Source organism: Pelodiscus sinensis, chromosome 10, assembly GCF_052426305.1.
Source record: "Pelodiscus sinensis isolate ZL-2025 chromosome 10, ASM5242630v1, whole genome shotgun sequence".
In the NCBI taxonomy this organism is placed as follows: Eukaryota; Metazoa; Chordata; order Testudines; family Trionychidae; genus Pelodiscus; species Pelodiscus sinensis.
In genome coordinates this window covers 1,744,044-1,766,496 of record NC_143061.1, presented here as the reverse complement: position 1 = coordinate 1,766,496, position 22,453 = coordinate 1,744,044, and the positions used below count along the sequence as shown (strand labels likewise).

The window sequence follows — 22,453 nt, the reverse complement described above, 5'->3', positions numbered from 1 at the left end:
CCACAACTGCATGGGAAATGCTGCCAGCGGTGGCCGGGTGTCCCGCTACACGCGTCGGGCGGCCACGCTGCAGCCGAGGGCTCTGGGCGTTCGGCTGAGAGCTCAGTTACCCTCCTGTCCATGCCAGCAGAAAGCTCCCTGCGTCCCTGGCCAGCGCCACAGCCTGGTGTTACAGTGAGCCCCCTGAGACCCGCCGCCTGGACATCCAGCCTGCCCCCCCAGCAGCACGCTCGCCCGGGCGAGAGGGCGGATAACGCACCTACAGCCTCATGCTCCGAGGCGCCTGTCGCTCCGCCCGCCCATCCACACACACCGGCCTCAGGCGCCTGCTTGTTGCACTCTGGGCCCTGCGCACACGGCGGGGGCTGGAACCAGGCCACGTGGCACAGAGGATGCCAGTCAGATCACAAGTGTGTGGCCTGCCCTCCAAAGCCCTTCCCACAATCCCGCCCCCTCCTGCTGCCCCACAGGGACAGGCGTGTTGTCCCGCCATCAACGGCCCCTGTCGCACGCCGTCACACTCAGTAACGGGACCTGTCCGTGGACACGCCCGGGCGAGGAGAGCGAGGAGACGGGTGGGGCGTTGCTGCGAGGACGCCCCTAGCCCAATGCTCAGAGCCGGGTGCCCATCACCCTGGTATCTGAGCAGCGCAGAATAGCCTACGGGAGCCTCTCACCTGGGGGAGCCAGCGGCCTGCGTCCCCGGCGGCAGCGTTCTGTGCGCCAGGCCGATGACCCGGAAGCCCCGCGCCGCGTGGAACTGGAGCTCCTGGCCGAAGCTGGGCGGCACTGTGCAGGAGAGAAGAGGGGCGTCCCGCTGGCCTCCAGAGCAAACCGCGGGGGCGAGGCCCAGCCCCTGTTGCCGCGGCCCCTCCCGTTCCTGCGGTAGTCGCGGGGGGGGGGTCAGGGCTGTCCCCCCTCAGCCTGGGAAGCCAGCCCCGGGGCAGGGGAGGTGCATCGTGGTTCTCCAGGGACCCACAAAGAACAGACTTTGGGCTGCAGCCTGGCTGGAGCCTCGGGCCCCCGGGGTGGGGATTGGGGGGCTGGGCTGACTGCGTCTCATAGGACCGTGCGCTTGTTGGGAGCCGAGGCGCTGGCCTGGTCACTGCAAGCGAGCCCCGGAGGGGTGGAGGGGGCTGGTGAACTTAGCAAGAGCAGCGGCGCTCACTGGTTTAACCGCGTTTTCTCTGGGTGCCGGGAGGACACAGGCTGCATCCAAAGGGCTGGGGCCATGGCCGGGCGAGGCAGCCGGCAGACCAGCGTGGGCAGACACTCGCTGCTGGGAAATACATAGAGAAGGCAGGAAACCCTGCGGCCTGGACGTCCCACGAGGAGTAACGGGAGTTCGGAGTAGGAAGCCTAGTCCGAACTACCTAGTCCGTGCCGCGTGTAGCCGCGTGGCACGGAGTCCGCACTAGCGGACATTTAAAAATGGTGGCGCCCGTCTTTATGCAAATGAAGCCCAGGAAATTCAAATCCCGGGCTTCATTTGCAACTCTGGTTGCCTACATTAACCACCCTAGTTCGAACTAGGGGGCTAGTGTAGACATACCCCCAGTGACAACACTGCCCTTCCCTGTCACCGTCCGGCCACGGCCCCCGATTGCTTTCCTGCCGCTGGTAAACCCTCCTCAGGCCGTGTCTTTCTCACCATTTTACAGATGGCTAAACAATGCTCAGGCAGATTAAGTGACTTGACTAAGGGCACATGGCGAGCAAGTGGCTGAGGCTGGCTCGGAACCCAGGACTCTTGACTTCTACTCCCCAGCTCTAACCATTAGCTCAGTCTGCGACTCATGTGGGTCGCTGTAGCCAAGAGCAAAGAAAAGACAATTCTGCTTGGCTGCTGTTGGCTGGGGCCTGGGCAAGGTCTGCTGTGGAGGATGCCACCAGTTTGCACCTTCGGCTCTTCTCTCAGCGGCGCCCTCTGGCCGAGCTGGGCTAGAGGATACCCGCCCCGAGCGGCCAGAGCGAGTCGCTGCCGAGAGGCGCTCCCGCTCAGGCTGCGCGCGAGCGTCTGGCCCCAGGCATTGACGCCGGCTCTCTCCCCCCGCGGTGCGGGACCCGCGCCCTTCCAGAGCCGCCTTTCAGCGCCGGGCGAGATGCTGCTCACCGGTCTCTGGTCTGCAGAACTTGGCCACCGTCTCCGGCGCCCCCTTCATGAAGACCCGCTGCTCCCCTCCGATTTCCTGTGCGAGGACCGACATCCTCTGCAGGGCTGAGGAGAACGGGAACTGGCGTAAGACGGCAATGCCTTCCACCGGGACCTAGGAGAGAAGCGCAGGCACCACGTGCTGCAGCCCGGCTGGAGCCGGCGGCGCTTACCGGCGCAAGCGACGGGCCCATCTGCGCTGAGCGGCTGGATCTCCTTGGCCGCCCAGCGCCCTCATGCCAGCCCTGCACCCGCATTAGCACCACAGCTCAGGAGACGGGACCACGACGTGCCACGGGCAGCGGACGGGAGGGGCTGGGTTCGGCCCCCAGGCCCCGGGGCGGGCAGGGAAGCGGTGAGGTGAGACGCCCCAATGATCCTGACAAGTGACTCTCGCCACACGCTGAGGAGGAAGGGGAGGGAGCCCCAAGGTCGCTCCTGGCTGCTCTGGGGGGAAAGTCCTACCCGGCCGCACCAATGGCCATGAGTTAGCCCCTGTGCGTGGGAGCCCGGCCTGAGGGAGAGTCTGTGTCACCCCAGGGCCCCGGGCTGCCCCGGCCGGTGTCTCCAGCCCTGGCCAGCCCCGGAGGGGTGATAACGCCCAGGGAGGCTGGAGGGGCCAGGCGCATCAGGCTGACAGCTCGGCGGGAAAGCTGTGGGCTGAATTTCCTGGGCGCTAGATCCAGTTTGACCCTGCGCAGACAGGCCGGCGGCAGGCTCTGTGCTCAGCCACGGGTGAGTTCGCACAGGAGAGCGCTGGCGGGCGGGTGCGCAGCCCCAGCTGATAGACCGCGGAGAGACCCCGCCCCCGCCGGGGAGCAGCCCCTAGCAGAGCCACCGACGCCAAGGGGATGGGCACAACCCCGCCCACCAGCCAGGAACTGACTGTACTGGCCTGGGCCGAGCCCGGTCCATGGTCCTGCCCCCTTTGGGGTATCCAGCGCCCCAGGGGAGCAGGGCCTTGGCAGCCCCTGATTCCCACAAGCAGAGAGGCCTGGACTCTACTGGCCTTGGCACAGGCTGACAAGGAGAGGAGGGGTCCTAGCGCCCTTCCTCCCCTCAGGGCTCCCAGCCTACTCTGGCCCTATGGAGCCCAGCCCAGCCCTGGGGGGTTATCTCCACCCCCCGCCCCCGCCTTTGCTCCAGAGCGGCGCAGTGCTGAGGGGAAGGGCAGCGCTGGCAAAGCGGAGAGAGAAGACCTCCCGGCTCAGTGCCCTGCTTGGGCCCACGGCGCCCCAACGGCGCGGCGTGCCTTGTCCCGCGTGGCTGGAGAGAAACGCGTTGCTGTCCCCCCGAGGCACAGCGGGGCAGGGAAGAGATGTTTGGGGGTGGGGGGGCCGAGCCCGTCCCAGCAGGGCCCCCAGTGACTGTCGCCTCTGACGGAACTCAGCTCTGGATGGCGTGGGGGATGGAAAACTTACGTGGCCGGCGTTGGGGCCGGGTTTGATAACCAGCGCGTGCGCGAACTGCCCCTCGCTAACCAGCCCTTCCCTGGGCTCTCGCAGCTCCTGGTTATGTACAGAGGGAGAGGAGCTTTTCAGTCACCGGCGCCAAGAGCAATTCTCCAACGGGCCCTTCGCGAGGGCCAGCGGTGAACGAACCCGCGGGGCCACCACACGCCCACCCTAGCCAACGCCCCTGGACCATTGATCCCGGGCCTGAGAACTAGGCACGGTCCCTTATTGGGATGCAGTGTGAGGGAAGGGGGTGATGGACAAGGCTTTGCACGGACGCAGCAGGCTCCATCCCCTGCTTCCATGGCCTTTTACAGCAAACTTGGATTGACCCTCCCAGGACCCCGCAATATGGAATCGCCCCTCAGAATCACATTCTTCTGTGGCACAGGGAGCCTGACAGGTCCCTGTCACCGACCCAGCCTGCGGGGGAGGTGTGACCTAGTGGGGGTACCTTGCTGGTTGCTATGCTGGGCAGTGGGTTGTGGGTGACCCCCAGCACGGCCCAGCAGGGCAGGGAATGAGTCATTATGCAAGGGGGCTTCAAACCTGTCTGACCAGTGATCTCCCAGGGAGCAGAACAATGGGAAGAAGGGGAGTGGAGCCCTGGCTGGGGGCAGGGCTGGAAGTGAGTGAGTTAGGTTTCTGGCTGGGATCATGGAGGAAGCAGCGTAGGCAACAGGCTGGGATTTAGGGGCCCAGGCTCCCCATCTCAAGGGGGGCTGAGGCATCCTAGGCCTGCCCTGGAACCAGATTCCATCTGTGCTGTGCTGTGTCCTGGAGAAGCAATAAACTCCCTCTGTTCTACTGGCTGGTGGAGTCTGGCTGGTGCAGGAGGCTGGAAAACCCCAACGCGCCATCACAGGAGGCATACAGCCGAGCCAGTGGAAAGGAAAGCGCTAGCGAGGCGCCACCTCTGTTCTCCAGCCCCGCGCCTCACGCCCGCGCAGTCTGTGCCGAGGGTGGGGCGTGGGGCCGCTGGCGACGCAGCCGCAGAACACAGGGTGACTGGGCTGCGCTGGGGCTCACAACGGCCGGCTGCCATCCAGGACCTGGCAAACCGCCCGTCGGCTGGAAACCTCCCGTGCCGGGCTCTGCAATGGGACTCAGCGGCTAGTGGGGTGAGATTCGAGGGAGCGCTGCGCTGCACCGGTTAGCAAATGACTTGTAGGGTTTCTAGCAGCTCTGGGCCCCGGCCGTCGATTCCCTCAAGTGGCTGCTGGGCTCTCCCAGGACTGAGCATCTTCACACCCCGGGTGAGACCAGCGCACCGGCCCATCCCACACAAGGAGCAAGCGCCGTCCTGCCGGGGCTGGCCTGGGCTCTCCGTGCCCGGGGCCACTGTGGCTGGAGAGAGCAAGGAGCTTGGGCTTGTTTCAGGGCTCCCTGACGGGCGGCAGGAGGGAGCAGGAGAGGGAACGGCAGGAGCCAGGGGGCGGCAGGAGGGAGCAGGAGAGGGAACGGCAGGAGCCAGGGGGCGGCAGGAGGGAGCAGGAGAGGGAACGGCAGGAGCCAGGGGGCGGCAGGAGGGAGCAGGAGAGGGAACGGCAGGAGCCAGGGGGCAGCAGGAGGGAGCAGGAGAGGGAACGGCAGGAGCCAGAGGGCGGCAGGAGGCCGGGGTGCAGCCAGAATCAGAAGATGGGAGCCGGGGGGGGGGGGGGAGGGCAACACTCCCATGCTTTACTGGGGGGTTGGATGTTGCTAGATTATACAGCCCACAGGACAAACTGAGGCACGCGGCAAGTTGCCCAAGGCCATGCAGGAGGTAATAGCAGAACTGGGAACAGAACCCAGAAATCCCGGCTCCCAGGACCCCTCCCCACACTGTGCCCCTTGACAAGATACGTCCTTCGGGAGGTGACTGCTTACGCAGCAGGTTCTGTTTCGGGTGTGGCTTGGTGTTTAAAGAGCACACAGGCCATGCAACTTAGTTAAGGACAGAAGAACAGCCACAGTGGGACAGATCCATTGTCCACCCCCAGCCCCGGAGCCTGATTCCAACAGGTGCCCTAGAGGGAGTGAACAGAACTGGGAATCACTGAGCGATCCATTCTCAGCTTCTGACAAACAGAGGCGAGGGATACCCTACCCATCCTGACTAATAGCCATTGATGGACCTAACCTCCAGGAATCTATCCAGCTCTTTTTTAAACCCTGTTAAAGTCCTGGCCTTCACAACATCCTCTGGCAAGGAGTTCCACAGGTTGTGCATTGTTTGAAGAAATACTTCCTTTGGTTTGTTTTACACCTGCTGCCTGTTAATTTCATTGGGCAACCCCTGTTTCTTGTGTTCTGAGGAGGAGGAAATAACTCTTCCACTTACTGTCTGCACACTAGTGATGATCCATTGCCCTCTATCATATCCCCTCTTAGTTATTTCTTTCTTAAGCTGAACACTCCCAGTCTTTTTAATCTCTGCTCAGATGGGCTGTTAAACATTCTGGTTGCCCTTCTCAGCACTTTTTCCAATTTGAATATATCTGTTTTAGGTGGGCTGCCCAGAGCTGCACGCAGCGTTCAAGGTGTGGGCGTAGCGTGGATTTGAAGAGTGGCATTATGGTATTTTCTGGTGTCTCCTAATGGCTCCTACCATGGCGTTTGCTGTTTTGACTGCTGCTGCACGTGGAGTGCATGTTACAGAAAACTATCGCAGTGACTCCGGGATCTCTCTTGGCGGTAACAGCTCACTGAGCCCCCATCGTATGGTGTGTCCAGCTGGGATGATATTTTCCGAGGGCCATTAGTTTGCACTTAATCACATTGGCCACTTAGGCCAGTTGCCCCACACAGCCGAAGGTCGGCTTAAGGTCTGCCGGAAAAGGCAGCTAGCGGAGCGGTGAGAACGCTGGCTCTTCTGAGGGAGATGGCCCTGCACCCGGGAGCGAGGAATCCCCCCCCCCCCCCGAGCCAGTACCGATCTTAGAGCAACAGTCAAACAGGCTTTACCCAGTTAGTTGCCTCAAACATTTTCAGGTCCAGGGGGTCTCCCTGTATCTTCCCGTCCAGAAGGAGCAGGGAATGGCAGCTCGCCATGGCGCCGCACACGGGTCCCCAGGACAAGCTGCGCCCCACGGCGAAGCGGTGAACGTTCTGAAAGCTGGTTTGTAAGAAAGCAGACGACTCGCTGCGGTTCGTGGCTTAACGACACTTCCTCTCGCTGTGACCCCGCACCGCGACCCGGGGGACCCCACCCCTCTCCGGGAGCGGCACGGCTCGCGCCCACGCTCGTCCCTTCGCGCGCTCCTCTGGGCAGGCCACCGCACTCCAGGGGCAGGGCGGCCCCGTGGAGCTCGAATGCCACCTGCAACGCAGACTTAGCCGCCGGCTCGGGGCCGGGCTGCCTTTAGTGGCGCTGAAATAGCAAAGCTTTCATTGGTCATGAAGTTGGCCCCAGCGAGGGCAAAGTGTTCAGTGGACAGTACCAGAAACCGGCAACCTCTATGGAGCCCTCAAGAGACCCGGCCAGATGGCCCATGTGCCTCAGCTGTGGGCAGGGGGGTTCAGCCTCCCTGGCTCCCTGGGCCCTTCCGTCCGCTGGGACTGTCAGCAGAGGCAGGAAATATGGACAGGCACGGTGGTGTCCTGGGACAGGGACCCTTGTTCTGCAGGAGCTGGCTGGGGCCACCCATTTCACAAGGCCACGGAAAGTCGCCAATGTCCATCACTCCTAACCGGGCCTGAACTCAGCCTGCCACGTGTGAGAATCCCAGCCTGGGGTCCCCCGGCTGCTGCGAAAGGAAGGAGAGCGACCGAGCATGACTCCCGGCACAATCCACCCCCCGCGGGCCCAGGGCCGTTACCTGTTTGCTTCCGAAGGGATCACCCCCCACAGGTCCAGTCCATCTTCCGTTAAGGTGCCCGTCTAGGGGGAAATGGACACTGGCGTGAGCGTCACTTTGGAAGGACACAGGAGCGCGCAGAACAGGCTCTGGCTCACCGGGTCCCTGCGGGGACACAGGAACCGCCAGACCCCTTCCAAGCACCGGGCCCTGAGCCGCTGCCACAGGGAGACAGAACAGCCCGGGGGCGGCATTTGGCGCGAACGCCCTGTGTGCGGACAGTGGAGCCAGACCCGGAGCCTGCTGGTGTTGGCAGGGACACACCAGGGGAGCGCGGAGAGGGCTGGCCGTTCCAGCGTGGGGCTGTGACGTCTCGGCCACGTGTGCCGTGCGCTTGGGGGGCTGCTTTGCAGCGTGGCTAAGCGTGGCCCTGCTGGCTTTGCGCTGGCTAGCCCAGCTCGGAACAGCGGCAAAGGCTGCGGCGTGGGCTGCAATGTGAGCATGGCCCACGGGCGCTTGCCCAGACCTGCATGGTCCCACTAGCTTTGCCACGCTCCCTGGGCGGGAGCTCAGGCCGGTGTGTCGCTGGTGCTTTGCGGGGCAGCAGCCGGAGTGTGAGGGGGGTCTGACCCCAGAGAGCCACGAGGGGACGACAGCCACGTCACGGCGTGGCCTCGCTTCTGCGGGGGCTCCCGTCCAGGGGAGGTGGCCAGCCCCCGACGCCAGTAACACGCTGACTCGACCGGCCGTTAGGACCCCCTCGCAGTGCACCGTGAACGCCGACTGGCAGCGCCCGCCAGGACTGCTCCCCTCGCGCAGGCACAGAGTGGGCAGCGCACGGAACGGTCCAGGCGGGCTGGTTCGGGTTCCGCCCAGGCCACGTGCTGCACGACTGCGCTGGATGGCAAGGCCACGCCCCAGCGGGTGCTGATGTGGCGCGGGTTGCGGGGGGGCCAGGGAGCTCGGGCTGTAGCTTCCCCTTGGTTTGGGCCCGAGCCCCTTTCGGACCAAGTCCCTGGCAGGCTCCCCCGCCCCAGGGAGACAGAATCTGTGAAAGCGCCGGGAGGAGAGGAGAGGAGAAGCCGGGACGCTGCCCCGGGCGCCCGTCCGAAGGGCGGCTCCCTCCCTCCCCGGGGCGCTGCACTCACTTTGTCGAAGCAGACCAGGTTCAGCTGCCCGCACACGTTGATCCTCTGGGGGCTGATGCAGAAGATTCCCTTTTTCTTCAGCCTGCCCTGCGTGTACATGACCCCCGTGGCCAGCGCCGCGGGCAGCGCCGGGGGAACGGCGATCGTGATGACGTCCAGCGCCTTCTTCACCACTTCTCCCGCCGCTTCCTGTGAGCGGGGAGGGAACAAGCGCGGGTCGTACCTCTCCGGTGTCTCCTGGGAGCAGATCAGCCGCGGATTTACCACGGCGCCCGGGGCCCTGGGCCCACGCTCTGAAGGGCCCGTAATGCCCAGGAGCTCCCGCATTGCGCTGTGCAGCGGGAGCCCACGGGACATGATGGGGAGCCCACCGAGAGCAGCTGCAGCTGTGGGCCTGTACTGAGCTGAGACCAGGCCCACGTGCAGTGACTGGGGAACTGGGCTGGCCCTGCAGGCCTGGCTATAGAACAGGGGCTTGGAACCTGCGGCCTGGGGGCCGGATGCTGCTCCCACTTCCCTCAATCTGACCCCCGAGTCTCAGCCCCCCGCCCCCAGCAATGGTGCTCCAGACCCCTGCTGTTCCCCCGGGAGGCTGGGCCCCCAACAACTACCAGCTTGGGCCCCAGGCTCTGGTGTGCGGCCCCCGACAGATTTTCCCGAGCGTCTGTGGTCCCCGTCCAAAACGGGTTCCCTGGCCCTGCGCTAGGATGTCTGGAGGAGGAAGGAGATAAACCTGTGGGGAGAATCTGTACCTCGAAGAGGACGCTCAGAGACACTGGGGAGACCTTGGAGGGGATGTTAACTTGTGGGATACTTGTGGGGTCTTGGACCTTGCCATGAAAACAAACAGGCCTTGTGTCTGGAAACGCAACTTCATTTTAAAATCATAGAATCATAGGACTGGAAGGGACCTCGAGAGGTCATCGAGTCCAGCCCCCCACCCTCAAGGCAGGACCAAGCTCCGTCTACACCATCCCTGACAGATGTCTATCTAACCTGATCTTAAATATCTCCAGAGAGGGAGATTCCACCACCTCCCTTGGTAATTTATTCCAATATTTGACCACCCTGACAGTTAGGAATTTTTTCCTAATGTCCAATCTAAACCTCCCCCGCTGCACTTTAAGCCCATTACTCCTTGTCCTGTCCTCAGAAACCAAGAGGAACAAATTTTCTCCTTCCTCCTTGTGACACCCTTTTAGATATTTGAAAACCGCTATCATGTCCCCCCTTAATCTTCTTTTTTCCAAACTAAACAAGCCCAGTTCATGAAGCCTGGCTTCATAGGTCATGTTCTCTAAACCTTTAATCATTCTTGTCGCTCTTCTCTGGACCCTTTCCAATTTCTCCACATCTTTCTTGAAATGTGGCGCCCAGAACTGGACACAGTACTCAGCTGAGGCCTAACTAGTGCAGAGTAGAGCGGCAGAATGACTTCACGAGTTTTGCTTACAACACACCTGTTGATACAACCTAGAATCATATTTGCTTTTTTTGCAACAGCATCACACTGTTGACTCATATTCAACTTGTGGTCCACTATGACCCCTAGATCCCTTTCCGCCATGCTCCTTCCTAGACAGTCGCTTCCCATCTTGTATGTATGGAACTGATTGTTCCTTCCTAAGTGGAGCACTTTGCATTTCTCTTTATTAAACCTCATCCTGTTTACCTCTGACCATTTCTCTAACTTGCTACAGTCATTTTGAATTATGTCCCTATCCTCCAAAGAAGTTGCAACCCCACCCAGTTTGGTATCATCTGCAAAATGATCCCACGTCAGGGCAAGAATGTCCTGCAGATACGAGCATGTTTCAAAAGTGCAGCCAGCTCCGTACGCGCCAAATGGCCGTGCCCCCCCGGAGTCGGAGGCGGGGGCTCCTCCCACTCACCCCGCTGAGCGCGAAGACGCACACCGCGTAGACCATCCCCACCATCGCCAGCAGCACGAGGCACGTCAGGAACCGTATGGCGTCTCGGTACAGCTTGAAATCCATGGGTTTCGGGTAGAGAATGGACCTCACCAGGCCCCCTTTGGCGGTGTTGAAACCTGGAGTGACAAACCAAACCCAGCGGCATCAAGTCAACAGTGGCCCTGGGACCAAACGTCCCGGCAGAGCCGCAGCGGAACGAAACGGTTCAAGCGACCGCAGCTTCCCATCCCACGTCCTGACTCATAAAAGCGGCTGTGTGGACCCGCTCATGCCAGAGACGGCGGTGCTTGTCCTAAGCCGCCATCAGCATGGGCAGTGCCGCACACACGCCAAGGGCAGAGCCGGGGGGAACTTCCGCGGGGCTAAACACAGCAGCGAGTAACGGTGTGACTGGCCACTCAGTGCGCAAGACACGCCGATTGCCGGGTAGGTTTGCCCCGCGATACAGGTCAGACAGTCCTGTCCGCCGGGGGAGCATTGGAAGCGATGGCTTGTACTAACGGGCCCCGGGAGCAGGCGCTGGGCGCTCGGGCTGGTTTCACAGAGCAGGAGGGATGAGGAGCACTGTGCACGGTTTCGGGGCGGAGCTGTGCCATCCCCGGCTAACCCCGCCCTCGGGGGACTCCCAGACACCTGTGGGTTTGGAGGAGGGTGAGTCTCAGGGATCCTCACTACTGGGTCTTGGGAAAGTCGTTTTGTGCCTCGAGTTTCAAATTCACCCGACATTTCAGTTGGAAATTTGGCTGCAAGGAGCAGCCAGGTGAATTGCATCAAACCGAAAGGCGTTTTCTGAGAACCCCCACCCCCAAAAGGTCCAATCTGCTGCTGTTCTGGGCTACCTTCTGCACTGAATGACGCCCCTGGAGCAGGGCCATGTATCTGTGGCTCCTGTGTGAGGAACAGCAATGGGGGGGCCTCATGGCCACCCCTTCCCCTTCCCCGCTGGAGTGCTGGTGCCCCTGCTCCTCCTGGCCTGGTCGCGTCTCTGCTTCGGAGCAGCAGGGACATGTTGGGAGCCCCCCCCAGGGGAGCACCTCTCCTGTGCCCCAACCCCCTGTCCCACACCCCCTCATGCACCCCAACTCCCTCCCAAAGCCTGCAGCCTTCTCATGCCCAGCCCTGAGCCCCTCCTGCCCCCAAACGCCCTCCCTCTTTGGCAGCGCTGTCACTGTGCGCGTGAGAACCCGGCTTGGCAGGAGGCTTGATGCTTTCAGGGCTCAGCCAGGGCAGCTTGCGATGAACCCAGTGCCTCCGGGGCATCTGCAAGAGGAGCTCCCCAGGGATGTCACAAAACTCCCGGGGAAGGGGCTGGTGCCGACGATCGGTGTAACTGGGGGAAAGAGACTTGTGGGGCAACCGGGACACGGGGGCGGGAAAGTGGGGCCCTGAAGTTGAGCCGCGCGTTGGTCAGCTCAGAAAAGCCATTTTCCCGGAGCGTGCAGGACCCCGCGGACGCCAGCGCGGCAGAGCGGCCTTTGTGCAGTCGTGCGCCGGTTCGGCCTCCTCCTGGCTGTGCGCTCCCCACGCTCGGCGCCGCGCCAGGCCTTAGGCAGCCTGTGCTCGGAGCCGCCTGCAGTTTGCACCCGGGTTGGCTAAGGTCTGGCTGGGTCAGAGCCGGGCAGCCTCTTGCCTCGCCAAGCCGGCTTCTCCCTTTGCACTGCCGGGTGTCTCCTCTGGGCCACACCCCCACGAGCCCTGTCGGGCCAGCCCTGCCGCCGGGCATGCCCCAGGTGCTCGTGCCCGGACACGGCCACGCGCCTGGAATGCCAAGCCCTGCCCAAGGGTGCTCACAACGTAAATCGCCAGCAATACAAGAGCCTCCCTCCCTAGCCCACCCCAACCCAGCGCTGGGGCTGGGCCTTGCAGGGTGCTGTGCTCAGCCTGCCTGGGTTGGATGGGGCCGAGGAGCAATTTCCTCAGGGGGACCCCCTTGCCGAAAGCCCCCCCAACCAGGACGCTGGAGCCGAGCTGCCATTGGGCCGGAGCCGGCGGGGCCCATCCCTCGCGAGCCAGGTGCCCAGAGGGCGGGTAGCTGGGCACTGGGACACCCCACACACCTGGCAGCTGCAGGTTCCTGGGCCCGTGCAGTGCGATGCTGTGGTGGGTGGTTGCGGGTGATGCCAAACCGCACAGACAAGACATAGCAGGACTCGTAGGCACAGCTCCCACGGGCGGCCGGTGCGCTAGGCAGGGGGAGGCGTCGCCTTCGCAACCCGCCAGCCTGGCCCCGCCCCCAGAACATGGACTGGGGATGGAGTGTGGCTGCCTAGGGCACCAGCTCCCCGTGCTCCAGGACTGTGTCCCGCCCTCCCCGTGACAGGGGCGTGGCCTGGGCAGAAGGGGCGGGGCTAGGGGCGGGGTTGGGGGCTTGCCTCCCCCAGCTGCCCACAACAGCCACCCTGCAACTCTCCCACATGCCTCACACCAGCCATGCAGCCCTTGGGCCTTGGGCTGGAGCCGGTGCTCTCAGAGCCTCCCGCCTGGCCAGCCTGAGCCCAACGCCTCCCCGGCTCCTGCCAGCCTTGCAGCCCGCGCCCAGGGCGCCCGGCTCGGCTCCTTGCTGCCGAGGTCTCCCCTGGGCAGTGTAGACGTGCCCCCGGCCCGGCCCCTGCCTGAGGGAGGAGCCCCGTGAAGAGGGAATGGGCTGACCGGTCCGCAGCACCACGGCTCGCGCTGGCCCGCTGCCGTCGGCCTGGCTCTGGACGATCTCCGTTCCGCAGAAGAGGACGTGGCGTTTGTAATCCTCCGCGCAGCAGGTTCTCCAGGGCCTGGCGTCCCCCGACCGGGGCAAGGGCGTCTTGGTGACTGGGATGCTTTCCCCTGGAGGAGAGTGGGGCACATGAGGGAAACCTGCCTCCTCCCTTCGCGGGCTGGGCGGGGGTTCGCCGCTGCCCGGTTCTGCCTCTGACCCTCATCGCCCTAGTGTCCGAGCATCTCCCAGCCTCAGTGTGTTCTCCCTCCTCCTGCCGCCTGCCGCCAGCCCCGGGGGCGCAGGGCAGAGGGCACAGGGACTTGACCAAGGTCACACAAGTGAGTCCCTGGCGCAGCAGGGAGGGGAACCTGGCTCTCCCAAGCAGGACAGCCGGTGCCTGCGGAGGGAGGGGTGCAGGAAGAGCCACCCAGAGGAGCAAGGTGGCATGTGAGGCCCCCGCATTTGGCAGTTAAAATACTGGCAGGGGCATATGGGGACAGCGCCTCTCCCGAGTGCTGCCACGAGCCACCCGTGCTCTCCGGGCCCTTGCAAGCGCCCTGGCCACTAGCGCAGCCGTGCCGGCGTTGCAGGGTCCCTCCCGGGGCATGCGGCTGCTCAGGCAAAGGAACGAGGGCACACAGGCTGCATGGGAACTGTCCTGGCGCAGGGCAGGGGGGCAAGGCCTGAATCCTGACTCGCCGGGGACAGCCGGGGGCAGGGCCTCTCCTCAGGCCAGGCAGCGGCTGTGCCCCATCAGCGTGGAGCTGAGTCGGTGGCTCCCCGGCGTCCGGCTGGGACCGGGCAGCGGGTCCCTGGCTGCTGGACTACTTCCCGCCCGAGAGGGGAAGCTTTTAGTCACGTGCCTGGCTGCTGCCAGGTCTCTGAGCTACGTCCCGGCAGAACGCGCCCCAGGGCGGCCAGGCAGACCAGCTGCTTTGCGCCCTGCCCTGCCCCTGGGCTGCAGCGGGACGTCAGGCTGTGTCTGCCGGCAGCTCAGCCTCCCTGGGCCCCTGCGTCCCGGGCCCTGCCCTGCCCCCCCCTGCGGCGGGCCGGCTTTCTCTGAAGGACTCGCTCTCTCCACAGGAATGCGTCTGAGGCAAGCGCTCCAGAGCCCACCGGGGTGAGGCGGTGCCGTTAGACGGGCCATGCACGCTCCATGCTAGGGATGCAAAATCCCCTTAATGAGTTAGCTGGTTAATCGTTAGGTCAGCCTAATGGTTAACCGCTTAACCGCCTGAGCTGGCCCCGCCCCCAGGGGTAACCGGTCACCCCCCCGCGCCGTACCTGTCAGCGTGCTCTCGTTGACGACGCACCCGCCGCTGAGCAGGATGGCGTCGCACGGCAGGAGGGCTTTGGCCCCGGTCACGGCCAGCATGTCTCCGGGCACGAGGTGGCTTGATTCCAGCTCCTGGAAACCTGCGGCAAAGCGGGGGCGAACCTGTAGCGCTGTGCACAGGGGCCAGCCGGCTGACCCCGCGTCCGGTGGCTGCCACAGGCTTTGAGAGGAAAGGGGCTGGCAAGGAGCCATGGGGGTCCACGCGGATCTGTCCTACGATTTCGCATCCCCATGGCAACCGATGCAGGCCTCACTCAGGCAGCCCGGCGGGTCCCGGCGTCTCAGTCTGGCTGCCCTCAGCAAACAGCCGCGCTCGTGAGAGAGGCCCTGTGGGCCCTGCCTGTGTGTGCCCCAGCCTCCTCCCGCCCCGGCATCCCCCAGGCCTCTGGAGAAGGGCGTTGTCCTGAGCCATCCCGGCCTTTCCAGCTGGTGCCTCCCGACAAACCCTCAGGCGGGGCGGCCGGTGCGCGAGGCAGGGGTAGGCTCTGCCTTCCCAGCCCCCCCACACTACGCCCCAGAGCGCCTGCTGGAGGAATTCTGGGGGCACCCAGCGCCCGTCCTTCCCGTGCTCAGGGGCAGGCGCTGCCTGTCCTCCCCGGGCTGGGGGTGTGGCTGTAGGCTTGCCTGCCCCAGCCCTACCGTCCCCCGCCACCACGGCCTCGGTTCCCAGCTGTGGGGGTGCACTGAACTTTCTGGGAGGTGCTGGGGGAGCGCGGGAAGCTGGGCTGAATCCGAGTGAGCGGCGTTGGAGAAGGTGGCAGCCCCTCGTGCTTGGGGGGTGAGTGTCTGGGCCGCCCAGGAGACCTGCGCCTCTCGGGGGGCTTTCCTCTCCTCCGCCTCGGGGGGGTTCGAGCTAAACACTCGCCATGTGGCGCTGTGATTTCCAGAATGGGTGAGCGCCCCAACCTAAACCCCCCCCAGGAGTCCCCCGCAACAGTCGCCATCGCTACAGAACCAAACCGTCCCACAGCTGGGGAGCACGTGGGTCTGGGATGTCTCTGCGCAGTGGCCCCAGACACCCGCTTGGCCCTGCTTCTTGTTGCTGCCCGGAGCCCTCGCCAACGGGAACAGCCAGCGGCAGAGTCGATGGGCCCACGGAGGGAGACAGGCCCCCGCTAGCTCCGCTCCCCAGGGCAGTGGGTTGTTCGACCCGGGCCAGGCGTGGCCACCACGCGACTGATACTGTAGGTGTGAGACTGACGCACGAGAAGCCAATCGGCCGGCCGGGGAGGAAAGGGGAAACTGTCAGAGCCCTGACTGGCTCCCGGTGCCCACAGGAGCGACTGTCCCACGGGAACTGAAGAGAAAAGAAAGAGAAAAGGGGACCAGGACGCACCTTCCCCTTTCCTGCACACGGTGACCCGGACACTGTTGTGAGACTCCACCAGCTTGTGCAGTTTCCTGGATTGCTGCAAGTCCGAGAGAGAAGGAAGAGTCCGGTGTGAGTGACCGTCCAGAGAAAGGCCTCGTGCCGCTCGCTAGGCGTAACAAGCCCCACGCCGGGCTCCCCCGCAGAGCCTCCACCCGGCCGCTCTAATCCGCCCTCTGCAGCAGCTCACAGAGCCGCATCCCGGCGACGCGCCAGCCTCTCGTACTCCACAGCGTTCCCTCGTGCCGCTGCATGCACATCCCAGAGCCTGAGTCTTCCCAGACAAAGGGACTGGGCAGGCCCTTGGCCACGTCTAACTCTTCCATTCTCTCTGTCCTGCTCTCGATTCCCTGGGGGAGCGTCCCCGCTCCAGCCCGGGGAATTCCCTCCATGCTTTCGCACTTGTTTAAGGGCGAGGCAAATCACCGTTGAGTGCCTGTGATTTATCGCACGCTGGGAACAGCTGATCGTCTCTCGGCTGCCCCTTCCCGCGGCAGCGTCCACTTCCTGAGCAGGACGGGGAACAACCCAAGGCCCCCGCCCCAGCAAACCCCTTCCAGGTTTTGCAGTGAGCCCGCGGACACACCTGCAGTGCAGACCTGCTCAATACGCCCTTTGCTAGGACCTTGTCACTGAGTCTCAGGGCTGGGACTCCGGCACCCCCAGGCACTGGGGGCCCGACACAGGCTCAGCTTCAGCCGAGTTTTATTATGAAATAGGGAGCAGAGCTGCAGCCGTGTTGTACCAGGCTGGGTGCAACCTGCCAAGTCCTCCGAGCTGGCTGGCAGCGGCAGTGACCCTGGCCCCTGCCACCAGGCAGGGCAGCGCACCTGTCGGAGGTCGTACACGGTGACGGCGATGGACAGGAGGGACATGACTATGATCGCCAGGGCGTACTCCTTATAATCCTCCGCGAACCACAGGCAGACGCTGAAGAGCTGGAAGACGTAAAAGGGATTCAGGACCTGTGTGGAGACGGAGCAGTAGCGGGGAGTTAGGAAGCCGCATTTACACTGCTCAGAGACGCTCCGCCCCGGGAGAGACTGGCTGAGCCCCAGGCCCGGGCTAACTTGCATAGCCCCGGCTCCAGACTAGGCAGCCTGGCTGGGTCAGAGCCAGGGCGCTGGAGCCAAGCACCTTGATCAGTGGGGATGTGAGTTTGGCTGCGACGGTCTCCTGTGAAGTGGAGCAGAGAAGGGTTGGACGGTGGCACGAGGTGGGAGTCACACAGGCCACGTGGTGCTGGCAGGAGGAACCAGCCTGGCCTGCCGGTGCCGCTGGATTTATTACCCGGGCACTGCAGCCAGCCGAGGGAGGACTGGCAAGGAGGCAGCGTGGGACCGTTCCCTGGGCGGGTTCCCAGTGGGAATTTGGAGGAGCGGGAGCGGGAGCGGGAGCGTGCTCAGTGGAGGAGGCGCGGAGAGGGGGGTCCACGCGCCAAACCAGCCACGTGCCACCTGTCTACGCTCCATGTCCGCGTGGCAATGGAAATGCAGCTCACCTCTCTGACGAGCAGCTTCCACACAGGGACCACAGGCACGTCGATGGTGTTTGGCCCACAGACAAGCCTCCTGTGGGGGGAAGGATTATGAACGGGAAAGCTGGTTTTCTCGCTCCACTTGCTGGGCCCCAACAACGCACCTCAAGCAGCTCCGGCCCCCGGCTCCGTGGGGAGTCAGAACGCGTCCCGTCTGAAAACACAACCCCCAGCCTGGCCGAGCCTGGGCTCCACAGAGAAGGAGGCCGGGTGTGGTGTTTTCCACGTGCTAGTTGTGTAGCTGCACCAGGTCTGTGCAGGAAGCAGTGCGGCCCCAGGGCAGCCCCATTCTTTGTGCACGGTGGTAAACACAAACCGTGAGTGCACGCTTTGCACGCCCAGTCACTGTCGAGCACAAAGACACTGCAGGCGCTCACCGGCAGCGAGATGCAAACCTGGCCGCTTGCAAGAGCAGACGTGACACGTGACTAGCCCACATCTTTGCATGCGCACTGTGTCTGTGCCAGAGACGCTAGCGTCAGAACAGCCTCTCCATCAGGAAGAACTAAATGCGCAGCGGCCTGAAAGCAGCAATGAACGTTTCTCTCCTGCACTGATCCCTTGTAACTGGGGGACCGAACACTAAAGGTGAAACAAAAGACAGGACTATGCAGCACTTTAAAGACTAACAAGACGGTTTATTAGGTGATGAGCTTTCGTCTGGCCCACGGAAGCTCATCACCTAATAAACCATCTTGTTAGTCTTTAAAGTGCTCCGTAGTTCTGTCTTTTGTTTCAGCAAGACCAGACTAACACGGCTGCCTCTCTAGTACTATTCGAACACTAAAGGGTTGAAGTGCAACTCTCACTGCATTAGTGCAACAAGGTGGGTGAGGTCTCTCCCACCAATAGCAGCTGGTCCCATCAAAGATATTCCTCCCCTCCCCCGTCTTGTCCCCTTAATGTGCCGGGACTGACACACTTACAAGGACCCTTCTCCACAGCTCAGAATATAATGCAGAGTATTCTGATTTACTGGCGACTTTGGACCCAGGTTAGAAGCCAGATGATTTGCAATACACAAACAAACGAATGCAACTCTTCATTTATTTGTTTTGCATTTGGACTGTAGAAACACCCAAAGACTCTGGTCAGGGGCTGTCATCAATAGGAGCAGCTAAGGCGAGTCTGACTTACCTGAAGTGAGGAAAAGCTTAAGCAATTGGAGATGCACCTAGAGAAGGGGGTTAGGACAGTCAGCCAATAAAAAAGCAGATAGGAATTTTGAACTGGAAAAGAGGAGTTTTTCTCTCTCTCTTCTTTGTTTGAGATCAGAGCAGTTTCTCCCAGGGACTGAGGGAGATGGGAGACTCTTTCTCTCTCCAAGAATGGACTTCTTGAAATGTGGAAGTAGGGGACAGTTTAGATAGTCTGTCAGAGTTTACAGCCTGTCTCCGACTTACAAACCGGTTACGGACCAAGAAATTGGTCGTAACTCGGTTTGTTCGTAAGTCGGACCCCATTGAGTTACACGCGACCGCGCTGTTCATAAGCACGGATTGCGTTCGTAACTCGGGGTCCGCCGTTTATGACATTTTTGGTCGTAACTGTGAACGGTCGTAAGTCGACCGTTCGCAACTCGGGGACCGGCTGTATTGTTTTCCTTGTTTGGGGGTTTGGAAATCATGTCTGAGCTGTCTAATTGTTTTTCTCTTTTGTAACTAAGCATTACAGCTCAGGGACTTTCCCTGAGTCTATGTCAATTGTGACTATTTACCACCTAGTCAAATTACTATGCTTGCAACAGTAGTTTTGTTTTGATAATAAAAGAGTTTTCCTTTTGTTTTGATTAACCGGTATTGATTGATTGTTGTGTCTTTAGAGTTCCATGCAGATCCGTACATTGTTCTCTGCGGATTCCCTCTGTTTGTTTTCCCAACTCCAGGCAAAACGGCTGTTCGGGGAGGCAGAGGGAACTTTGCCTTACGGAGGGGATTCCCAAGTGACCTTTCCCCTGGAAAAGGGTTTATTTTATATCTTTTTAAGTACACTTGAGTGGTGGCAGCAAATTTTTAATTGTTTTTTTTTCTTGGATCTCAGGGAGACTGAGACCAGACACGCTTTTCTCTGAGAGTGCTAGAGAGAGGTTTTACAGAGTTTATTTTGCTAGCTGGCCCCTCATCTCTGCATTCAGAGTGTCAGGTTGGGGACTGAGCCATGACAGAGCCAGGGACCTATTTTCCAGAAATGTATTCATGTATAGGGATAAACTCAGCAGTTAGGACTCATTAATGTCTAACAATATTCACACGGAGCTCTGCTGAGGGAGCTCCATGAGGAGCTAATCTGGGCTGTTTTATGGACACTTTACTTTGGCTCTCAGTTTGCTGTTTCTCTTTCACAAAACAAATTCCGATCGAAAGGCTCTGGTTACTGTATGACTGGAAAGGGAAGGCAGTAATAAAACAGTCAGAAACACATTTTCAAAGGCTACTCCTGGAAACGGAGCCCATCCTTTAGTTGTCTGTAGATCATTTTTCAAATAAAATCCTGTTCGTGTCCAGCCCTGCATGCACATACATATGTGTGCACAATAGTACAAGCAAAATTGCACGCACCACCAAAATGATCAGCCACATTCAAACAATGGCCCCTTTCAGCACCAGTGTTTATAAAAGAGGTCAACACCTGGTCTTCGAACTCTGCTTTAGCTACTCCGGACTTGTTGTAGTCTTACCTGATGTCCCGTTCCTCCTGCGACAAACCCGACCCAAATTTGGCATGTATGTCTGAACACGTGTGACCGTCTTCTAGGCACCTGGATGACAGAGGGAAAGGTTTCCTGATGACGTCATTCCAAAAGGCGCTCCATGGCCTAAAAGAACTTTGCACCCAGGAGGTTCACTCACCCCGCTCGTTGGAACTGCTGTTCCGACTGGTTCCAAACATACCGGATTTTCTGCACCTCGATGCTTCTCACCTGCCAAACCAAAGAGCCGCAGCAGCATTTGCAAGATGTGGGACATGAATGGGCCCAGTTCTGCTCCTGGTTTTGTACATACGGGGCTGCTAGCGGGGCGGATCTTAGGCCAGACCTATTAGACCGGCGGGGCGAGGAAAGCACTGGGCGGTGTTTGCAGCCGCGGGGCAGCCTCCTGGGGTTGGAGGGACACACCGACAATTGTTTAGTTCACGCCAGCTCGAGATATGCCCCCGTTTCTCACTCTCGGGCGAGGCGCTGATGTATCTACCTGGGAAGCCATCAGCCTCTGGAAACGAACTGGTACAAAATGCAGCATCCTCAGCTCACAGAGCGTCAGGCCTGGCTCCGGTCACTGCCCTGGCTTGCCAGGGAACACCAGGCCTCACGCCAGGCCATGCACTTTAATGAGCAGCGTGGAGGGAAATCCTGCTCCCGTGTTCTCTGACTGACCCTCCGCCGGCCAGCCCGGGACAGGCTGTGCATTGAATGCGAGAGGAGCCAGCTCCGCTCCTTGCGGGACACCCTGTCACATGACAATAGCTTTCTGTTGTGATAGGTTAGACGGCGAGGGGGGGGGTTATGCTAGTTTTTAGGAAGGGGCCTGTGACCTGGGATTGGAGGATTAACTGGCTGCTTTGAGAACTTTGTTTGGCCCACGGACATGTTTTGCTCGAGATGAACGGTTTGCTCAAAGGCTCTGTTATGTGAGGGCTAGGGGAGCGGGGGGGGGGGGTTAAAACGTGATTAATTTCATCCCCTGAAGAATGTTATGACTCGCTCTCTGCCTGTGGACTGAAGTGACCGGCACCACAGGTACAAGTGGAGGCTTCTGTATTCCCAGCAGGAAGAAAGCTTGGTTCAGACCCTGTTCCGGCTGCAAGGACGTATCAGTAGCTTTTGCTACACATCTCATTGGAGACATCCCAGGAAGCGCTAGCAAGTGGGGACTGCCATTGCTGACGATTCAGGGATCCCCCACGTGGGCTCCCAGCCCCGTGGCAAGGGCAGAAGGCTGGCAAGCGAGGCTGTTGACACGTACTCACAATAACGTGTTGTGGTTCACAGGTGCTAGCCCCTGCCTACGAACAACGAAGTTCTGCTGCTGCACGCGCATGTGTGAATGCTGCTTTGCTGGCAGGAGACCTGGGCGTCTAGTCTCAAGGGATTACACCGACTTACTGCGTGACCTTGGCCATGTCACTTCATTTCTCCATGGGACACTTGCCCGACCTGTGGAATGGTGCTTACACCCCCGTACATGCTTGTGTGTTTATGTACTTAGCATGTCCCCACAGCGGTCTCCGATCAGGGCACATCTGAGGAAGTGGCCCACATGCCCGTCTCTGCGTAACGCCTATCAGATGCCCCAGGTTTTCAACTCACGTACTTTTAACTCTGGTTTCATTATGGCTCTGTTTACGAGCGAGCGTTCATCCGCAGTGACTGGACAATCTGATGTAAAGTTGTTCACTGCAGACACAGAGACCCACGTCACCGTCTTCCGGGAATAAATCTGAAATTCGTCCTAGAGAAACAGAAACCAGGAGCCATGCTGAGTTTGCCGGAGGCAGCCCTGCCGTAGGGTTCGAGAGCAGGTGTAATACAGTCCCTCGGAGAATGCAGAGGGCCTGCGTCTCAGCTGCTTTGAGCCCGCAGCTTGCTGTTGGTTTCAATGACAGTCTAAATGGAAGGTGGGATGTTACTTTGAGCTGTCTCTATGGCTTTGTTCACAAGAACAAAAGGTACAGAAGGTTTTATCACGGGGGTGGGGACCCTCCGGCCCAGGGTACGTGGATTCCCTCCACTTCCCATGACCAGCGTGCTAGCAAGTAGGGTCCAAAGGCAAGGGTGCACCTACCGTGGTTCTAAGGAGCGTGACGTCTGCTTCTCCCAAGCTGCAGGGGGTGCAGTTTGCCCACACGTGCCAGGCTGGTTTCCAGTAAAACACGAGCCGGAGAAGCCCGCAGGACAGGACGTACCCAGCGATACACAGGGCTCTCCGGCAGCCCTGGCTCCGGTAGCCAAAGAGCTCCTGTGGAGCCAAGAGAGGGGAAAGGGATAAGAGGCGTTTTCGGTAAAGAGAGGCCGAGAGCAGCACATTGTCCTTTTGGCCCGGCCTCTGCCAGTGC

General features: G+C 61.1%; 1 protein-coding gene across 2 annotated transcripts in view; it reads right to left on the bottom strand.

Moving 5' to 3' along the window:
* The window catches only part of LOC102458512 (putative cation-transporting ATPase 13A4), a 52,691-nt gene that overhangs the window by 18,751 nt on the left and 11,487 nt on the right, over window positions 1-22,453 (bottom strand). The window contains exons 2-17 of one of the 2 annotated variants that reach the window (XM_075938288.2): window positions 22,183-22,356; window positions 21,712-21,849; window positions 20,251-20,321; window positions 20,079-20,159; window positions 17,366-17,435; window positions 16,695-16,829; window positions 15,832-15,904; window positions 14,444-14,575; window positions 13,117-13,287; window positions 10,426-10,583; window positions 8,534-8,722; window positions 7,407-7,468; window positions 6,553-6,703; window positions 3,574-3,660; window positions 2,114-2,267; window positions 678-789 (exon numbers count right to left, since the gene is read on the bottom strand). In XM_075938288.2, coding sequence (XP_075794403.2) covers window positions 678-789; window positions 2,114-2,267; window positions 3,574-3,660; window positions 6,553-6,703; window positions 7,407-7,468; window positions 8,534-8,722; window positions 10,426-10,583; window positions 13,117-13,287; window positions 14,444-14,575; window positions 15,832-15,904; window positions 16,695-16,829; window positions 17,366-17,435; window positions 20,079-20,159; window positions 20,251-20,321; window positions 21,712-21,849; window positions 22,183-22,356 — 1,958 coding nt within the window. The remainder of the gene's footprint in view (window positions 1-677; window positions 790-2,113; window positions 2,268-3,573; window positions 3,661-6,552; window positions 6,704-7,406; window positions 7,469-8,533; window positions 8,723-10,425; window positions 10,584-13,116; window positions 13,288-14,443; window positions 14,576-15,831; window positions 15,905-16,694; window positions 16,830-17,365; window positions 17,436-20,078; window positions 20,160-20,250; window positions 20,322-21,711; window positions 21,850-22,182; window positions 22,357-22,453) is intronic. The other variant, XM_075938289.2, reaches the window with a different exon arrangement.